General features: G+C 48.8%; 1 protein-coding gene across 1 annotated transcript in view; it reads right to left on the reverse strand.

Annotated features, from left to right (window-relative positions):
• The window catches only part of HEPH (hephaestin), a 21,633-nt gene that overhangs the window by 8,554 nt on the left and 5,030 nt on the right, over window positions 1–8,049 (reverse strand). Inside the window, exons 3-12 of the mRNA XM_031062683.1 lie at window positions 7,832–7,918; window positions 7,142–7,325; window positions 6,413–6,592; window positions 5,818–6,072; window positions 5,062–5,230; window positions 3,775–3,914; window positions 2,872–3,003; window positions 2,498–2,709; window positions 705–855; window positions 181–393 (exon numbers count right to left, since the gene is read on the reverse strand). Of these exons, the coding sequence (XP_030918543.1) occupies window positions 181–393; window positions 705–855; window positions 2,498–2,709; window positions 2,872–3,003; window positions 3,775–3,914; window positions 5,062–5,230; window positions 5,818–6,072; window positions 6,413–6,592; window positions 7,142–7,325; window positions 7,832–7,861 (1,666 nt within the window). The 5' untranslated portion in view covers window positions 7,862–7,918. The remainder of the gene's footprint in view (window positions 1–180; window positions 394–704; window positions 856–2,497; window positions 2,710–2,871; window positions 3,004–3,774; window positions 3,915–5,061; window positions 5,231–5,817; window positions 6,073–6,412; window positions 6,593–7,141; window positions 7,326–7,831; window positions 7,919–8,049) is intronic.

Here is an 8,049-nt window from a genome sequence, read left to right on the forward strand (position 1 = left end):
GCAGGAATGGCACAACAAAGTCCTACAAATACATCATCTCAGGAAGCTTTCTTACATAATAAGCACCCGTAGCAGAGCTGACCCTGTAAGAGTTCATACCACGCTAGAGAATCTGCCACAGCAGCAAATACCACAATGGGAGACTCTTCCATCTGCCCAGGCAGCTGTGCAGGCACTCACCACTGTGATCAGGCTGCATGAAAGCAGTGGCAAATGTGTGTGGGAACAGATTGGCTGAATCTCTCCGCATGCCGTTGATCTGCAGGGTGTTTCCCTGGAACACAGCTCCGTGGACGTCTGCCTCGCTGCCCAAGCCCAGGAGGTGCCAGGACACTCTGTCTCCTTCACACACGTCCAGCCCAGGCAAGTTACCAAACATAAGTCCATTGATGGCTGGAAAGGAGAAAGCAATTAACTCTCTGCAGGCAGGCATCAGCCAGGAGGTTTTGAGCATACACCTTGTAGGACAGGCCTGCCAGTCAGAAGAAGGGTAACTTGTTTGTAATTCACCCCTGGGTACACTCAGAGCACACTTCTCCAGACAGCTGTGCTGCTTGTCCATGTCTCTCCTGATGCCTCCAGCCTGGCTTGGTTCCAGGCCAACACCACACAGCCCTTCCAGCCCCCAGCTCAGCCTTTAGGTGAACATCAGCCCATGCTTTGCAGGTTCATCCCTGCTGTCAGAGAGCAGCATCCAACCATACCATGCATCCTGTTGGATTCCTCAAAGTCATCATCCTTTTCCACAGCTGTCTCTTCCATCCTCAAGTAGTACTTTATGTTGGCATTTAAATACCAGCTGAGGTTCTCGTCAAACACGTTGAAGAGAAGATAAAATTCTTTGTCGATCCCTTTCTATAATTACAATGATGGTTGTTAACTTTTAAAATGCAACAATTAAGTATCCTTAGAGTTAAATCTCTTTTGCTTGGGTCTTGTATTCCTCTTTATTTTAAAACATGGCTTATTGAGGGACAGGACTCTGTCCCTTTACTTATGTTGAACATTCATCTTTTATTTCATAAAAGGCACCACTTGTGCATTTTCCATGATATTTTGCATTAACAAATAAACAAAACTCAGCCAAGGCCACGAAGTCAGTGCCCCCTTCCTCCCCTACACCTAAAGTGTCTGTCCAAACCAGTCCCAAGACCAGAGGCCAGACACAAGGCAGGCTGATGACCATACCACACCCCTCCTACCTCCTATCACAGGCCTGGATTGGGGATTTTTAATTACCCTAAATCCTTCAGTATTAATTCTCCTAAGAAGTGCACTCCAAATCATGGTGGTTCCCTACTAAAAGAACATTGTGATGGTGTCCAGACTCTCCTGCTGGTGTCACTGCCCTCAGCAGCACATAGGCAGCCAGCCTGCTGAGAAGGTGAGCAATTCCCATGCTGCAGCACATGGGTACAGCAGAATAGCCACGCACCTTCCACAATTAAACATTCATTAAAGGTTTGCCTGAGATTGTGGAGCCAGAATTGCCACCCCAGGTGATTTCTGCCCGTCTTACATTCACAAAGGTCTGTCTCTTCTGCTTACATGCTTCCAATACCTGCCCATGTTTATCATTATCACAGCTCCTTCACCTCAAGGGCTGTATGTATTCCCAATCCTCTTTGCTCAGCAGATCCACATTTCCACCTTGGGTACACATTGATACACTCCTGATTTAGCCACATGGTGCCCCCACTGACTGTGAGCTCCCCCAGGAAGGCTCTGAGGACAGCAGTCCCCAGATCTGTCACCACTCCCTGAGCCACACTGCAGGACAGCAGTTGGGGTTTGATTTGCCATCTGTCGTCTTTTACAACAAGGCTCTGCTCCTCTGTCTGGTACCTCCCCAGGGATATCAATTTACTGTCTTCCCTAGATTTACTACCAGGAATAGACTACTTCTGAGTGAAATTCCAAGAGGAAGTTCTGGCTGCCTTCAGGTTTCACCTCTCCATCAAAAGTGCAAGACTGACATGGATTTTCACACGCTTTTTTGTAGCCAGCTCTGCTTGAAAATTAACTTCTCTGGCAGAATAAATGAGGCTCACCTAAACCTCAAAGCATTGTATCACCCAAGCAGAATATCTGTAAGCAAAAACATCTTTTCAGTGTTTCTGGGACTCAAGGACTATTCCATGTGCCTCTCTGAAAGCAGTACGTTACACAAGCCTCAGGACAAAAGATAAAGTTCCAAGACACAGTTGTTCAACCAAGTTTATCTGTGAATTAAAAGCAGAGCTCAGGAACTGTTTTGAGGGCAGCTCTTGAGAGCCCAGAACACTACTGGCCTTTCCCAGAACACTACTTGCCTGGAAAAAGTTGATACCAGCTGTACCAGCATCAACTTGGCCAACAACAAGGCTTTGATTTGACTCTCCTGGACTCACACTACTGCACATTTGTTTTAAATATGCTCCCTAATGTTTTGCTGATGCTTCCTTTCTCTACATGAAAGCAAAAACTTGGTAGGAATAGCGCAGGAAAACCCCTTTACCTGCTTGTTGTTGTCATCCAGAGTGCCTGCCTTGCAGATGAGCAGAGGCCCCACTAAGCCTGAGCTGGAGTCTTTGACAGGGTTTGCAGCTGAGCTGTACATCCAGGTGAGGCAGGGAGGGTCACTGGACGTGGGCCCCACGTGCCTTGGCACAGTCCAGTGGTAGGTGAAGTTGTGCAGTGGTGCCACAGAAACCCCACTCTGGGACAGGCCTTTAAAACAGGGATTACAGGGTTATTCCTGAGTCCCTGCACAAACTCTGTCACACCTTCTCACCAGCTATTTCAGAGCAGGCTCTATTTCATTCCTGTCAACCAAACACCCAGCACCTCTGAAGGGTGATGGGGGGTACTCAAGGAAAGGGATCCACCAACCATCATGGTACCACATCCCCTCCGATGCCTTCCCATAGGACACTCCATGTGGATGGATGCTGAAGGGCCACGAGGCTTTGTTAAAAAATGTCACCAGGATGGTGTCTCCAACTTCAGCTTTGATCACCGGACCTGGAATAGAGCAGGGAGAGCACATCAGCAACAGAGCACTTCCCCAGGCCATCAGGCAAACCAAAGCAGACAGGGCACCCTCCTCCAAGCTGCAGGGCCAAAGATGAGAGGCAACAGATGGTCTGGCTGTGTTGCTGTTGAAGGGAGCTCAGTGGGAGAAGGGGCTGGCAAGAATTGTCAGAAAGCAGTTTGGGTGCACAGGATAACTCAGAGAGGCATCACACCTTCATACAGGGAAGTAACACAACAGGAATATGTGCTGGAATGCCCTCAGGAACAGCCCATGTCTCTCCCCCACCCATGTAAGGCCCCCTCCACCCAAAACATGTGCCTCAGAGGCGTGAGATCCTCCAAGCCCATGACCCAGCCAGCCAGAGAGGAGCTATGAGCCTTCACCATGCCTGTCCTCAAGCACCCATCCAGGAGAGAAAGCTCTCTGTGAGAACTTGGGGTTTGCAGCATGCCTTGAAGGGGCTCAGTCAAAAACACATAACCAGGAGCTACTGCTGTGATCTGTTTAGCTCTAGTCACACGTACTGTACTGTATCCCTGAGTCTTACCTCTGGAACACCTTCAGAATGACCCCTGAAGTGATTCTATCCATTCTACCACCCTGCACCTTGCCTTGTTCAGATGTGACTTGTGAAGCAGCTCTTGTGCCCCTCCCTGTCCCCCAAAATGAGCAGGCAGGTTCAGCCACCTGGCACTCCCAGCATCAGCACCCTTCTGACAGACACTGGCAGAGGATTTGTGTTCCTGGAGGATTCTCACCAAGTATTCCAAGGTGTTTCTCTTCTTCTGATTGCTGCTTTTCCTCACGAAAGCTCTCATCAGTGTATTCCACATACTTTGCCTTCCAATAGACACCCCCAATGCGGTAGAGGCTACGCTTGAAATACTGCTCAGCAGGACTAAATGCAAAAAGCAAATGTCAGGTCATGTCACAGAAAAACGAGCCCTGTCCCCCTGCTCCCACAGGCCAGGCCATTAGTATCTCCAAATCAAGCAGTATTTCAGACAAGGACAGCATCCCTAGTTTGGAACAAGCACAGCTTTGACTCTACTAAGCCTTTTTGCCCTTACAGACTCCTCACCTGCATGTGTGCTCAGGGAGCACCTGTAGCACAAAACCCTCTCCCAGGTGAGCAGGCCAGGTGAGATCAGCATCACTACACAAGATTTGTGAAGAAATGAACAAAACTGCAGCGCAGTCAGTGGGAAGGCAGTGCTAGAACTCCAGCCTCTTCAGAAGCTGGAGACAGCCCCATTGCCAACTAAAATAAACAGCTGTAAAGGTATTTATTTCCTCCACTACCACCCTCACCAAATATAAGTAACGAGCCTTGCAGGAGAGGCAGCGCAGTTACAAGGCCAGCTCACAGGTCTAAGGTCTGCAAGGTTTGCTGCATGGCATTGGGTAAATAATTAACCACTCTACATTTCCTCTTCTCCACCTGAATAAGGAACATCCTCTCCCAACAGATTACTAGGGAAGGGACGTAATCTCTGTGGAAGGAGAAGAATCTCTTTCAGTTAGCCAAAGACTGAACAGGAAGTCTCTCAACTGCTATTCCTGATCATGGGATGGAGGGCTGCCACCCAAGTGCTGGCATCTGATTTCCTAGAAATTGCATCCTGCAGCAACACCAGCCTGAGGCCCATTTGCAGGCCAGCAATGCCACCCTGTGTCTGCTGCACCAGGGGTGTTTTGAATCATTTCTCAAATAGATCAATCTGTTCCTAGGTTAGGCACAGCAAGCAGAACTGAAGCCCAGAGACAAATGTGGCAGCACATGTTGTACATCTGCTGAGACTTCTGCTGCTTGTGAGTACAGCTGTGCCACACAACTCTCTCATGGGAATGCCCCAAGGTACATGTACTGCTCTCAGGGCAGTCCAGCTATAGCAGGGTTTGATTGACCTTCCCAGGAAATGCACCCCATGTGAGCAGCAGGCATGTATTTTGAAAAGAAAGAACTTCCACATTTTCCTGAGCAGCATTCCTGATGCAGGCCAGACTCCCCAAACCCTGCCCAAGCCCAGCAGCCTCTCACTCACCTGTCAGGGTCAGTGAGCTGCTTCCCAGTGAGCTGGTCGAGGGCTGAGGGGCCGTAGTCCCACTGCACCTCCTTGGCAGCTATGAAGTATCTCCGAACTCTCCCTCCCAGGCTGGGGGCTGCAGCTTGCCGAGAGCAGGGCCGGACCTCATAGAGTGCCCCCATCCCAGCTGCCCAAAACATGAAGGTGGATACTCACTTAGCCCCTCCAGCCAGCCTGATGGGCAGTCCCAGCTCCCCTCTGCTGTCCCAAAAGGCCCATGGATGGGAGAACATGATAACTCCACAGCAAGGAGTTCTGTGAGCAGAACTTCCAACCTTAGATATTGGATGCTATGGAAGTAGGGACCTAGAGTTGCTACAGTCTTCTGCTGTCCTCAGATCTATCATGCAAGTGCCTCTTACAGGGACCAGAGCTCTTAAGGCACTGCCTCATCTCAGCTTTCAGCTGTACCCAACATCAAACATCACACCATGGTACAAGTCACCCCTACCAAAGCTGCCCTGCACATTAGTAACCAACCCACTCCAATTTTACAAGACAGAATCACACAGAATAATGAGGTTGGAAGAGACCTCTAAGAGACCTCTAAGATCATCAAGTCCAAGGCATCACCCACTCATCTGTGGGTGATAGGGAAAAATGTCATAGGGACATTTTTCCACACCCAAGACACTGTTCCCTACCACACTGTACATCACGTATATCAACACCAGAGGACACAGAGTCCATGACATATTCCACCCCCTGCCTTACCTTGTATGTGATCATTGACCTGGCAGCTCAGCAGCCATCTCCCAGGGTTCCTGGGAATCATATCTGCTGTAACAAATGTGGCTGGGAAGAGGCTGGCCACATCTGTCCTGTGGCCCCGGATTTTGAGTGTCTCTCCATGGAAGTAGGCTGTGTGAACATCAATCTCATTGCCCATCCCAAAGAGGTACCATGAAACAGAATCCCCAGCACACATCTTCAGCTCAGGGAGGTTGCCAAACACATAACCATTAATAGCTGCAACAACAAGCAAGCCAAAATTAGAGAGCAGAAAAGGAGACTTCAGAGCTCCTGCCAGTGGGTGACAGCACAGACACAATAGGAGGATGGACCTAACCAGAACTCCTCCTCCTCTTCTGCTTGGGAGAGCCCAGCTCCCCAGCTCATTCCTAAAACAAAGGTTATAAAAGCTCACTCAAGCCAAAGAAAAAATCAAAACAATACTTCAATTTTCTGAAGTTATTGCACTGTCCCTGAGATATTATTTGCTAAACACATGACCTCAGAGCAGATCCTGGATCACTGACACTCCTGAGTGTCTCAGCAGACACAGTAGCCTCACAGAGGCGACACTGACCGTGCATTTTGTTGCTCTCCTGGAATTCCTCATCTTCTTTGTCCACAGAGCCAGGATCTGTGCAGAATGATGCAATGTTCTCATCCAGGTACCAGCTTAGGTTCTCATCCACCACACTGAACATCAGAAAAAAATCAACATCCACATCCGAGCGTCTTTGAGAGCTGCCAGTCAGCGTTCCTGAGGTGAAAGGAGAGAGGAATGAATGCAAAAAATCACTCATGCAGAAAATCACACATCAGGCAAGAGATTAGAACCACAGCAGCAGAGAGTCTTGTCACATGAGCTGGGAACAGATGCTTTCCCACATCCTCACAGCTCACCCTTTTCCAATATATCCCTGCCAATACAGCTCTCTCTCCAAGCAGCTCTGCCACTGCACTCCTCAACTACAACACCTTCAGTCTTCTCACTGGAACCAACCAGTCACCATGATTTTCATACACAAACTAGGTCCTGGAAAAGAGTCTTGCTTTTAACATGTCAAGCAGCTCTCTTGGATCAAGAGGCCTGCAAGCTCACCTGCCCAACCACTATGGGATAAGGAGAATGCAATGACCAGAATCCAGCCAGAGCCCAGGTACTGTCCTCTCTAACCAAGCTGCATTTCCCCCTGAAGCTGGGAGCTGCACACCAGAGTATCTTCACATCCTATCCTTATTCATGTCACCATAAGACCTTTACATTATGGAGCTGCAGGCCTCAGCTGCTTTCTCTTGGTGTTTTTACCTGTTTTACATGTAAGTAAAGGCCCAATTAATCCAGATGCAATGTCCCTAGGTGCATCAATATGAGAGTGGTAGATCCAGGTCAAGCAGTTTGGGTCATCATCAGTTGGACTGTGATCTTCAGGGACAGTCCAAGTATAGGTGTAATTCCTTCCTGGGAAAACAGCATCATCCTTCTTCTGATCCTGGGGGGACATATCAGGATACAGGGATCCTAGAACAATTGAGCAATCACAACATCCATTCAAGAAGAGCCAAGATGCCCACACATGTCACCTTATACTGAGCTGAGAGTCACCATCCCAAGGCTGAAATAGTGTTTAATCATCACTTCCTCAAAGAGGCACTGAGGCACAGAGCCACTGTAAGGCAATTTGCCCAGTAAACAGGTCAGCACACAGTCAGCAGGATTATTTCCATTCTGCCTAGTGCTGCTTTGCCTTCAATTCTGCACTGTGTCCCCACAGTCAGTCTCTCTACTATCTCTAGAGCTGATCAGTGTTTTAGAGTTTCTAAAATCAAGAAACCTGGGCCCAGGCCAGGACTCCAGCCCCATGGTCCTGCTAACCCAACACCTGGTGTCTTCACCAAACACCCAAATGCAGTTGCTTTATGGACAGTTCTCCTCCATGCATACTCCTAAATTCCCAGTGAGAAAGATCGGTCTCCATGGTGGCAGTAGCTCATTTACCTTCAGAGTCCTTTTTGTAGAAAACACCATGAGGATGGATTGTATATGGTCGAGTAGCAAAATTTTTTAGGTGTACTTGAATGGTATCTCCCACTTCTGCTCGGATGACAGGCCCCAGGAACCCCAGCCAGACAGGCTTAGGGACCTCAGTGGTGTACATGGAGTCCGTGTACTGCTTGTAGACAGCTTTCTTGTAGGTGCTTCCCACCCTGTCTTTC

Source organism: Geospiza fortis, unplaced genomic scaffold (genome assembly GCF_000277835.1).
Source record: "Geospiza fortis unplaced genomic scaffold, GeoFor_1.0 scaffold874, whole genome shotgun sequence".
NCBI classification, from domain to species: Eukaryota; Metazoa; Chordata; class Aves; order Passeriformes; family Thraupidae; genus Geospiza; species Geospiza fortis.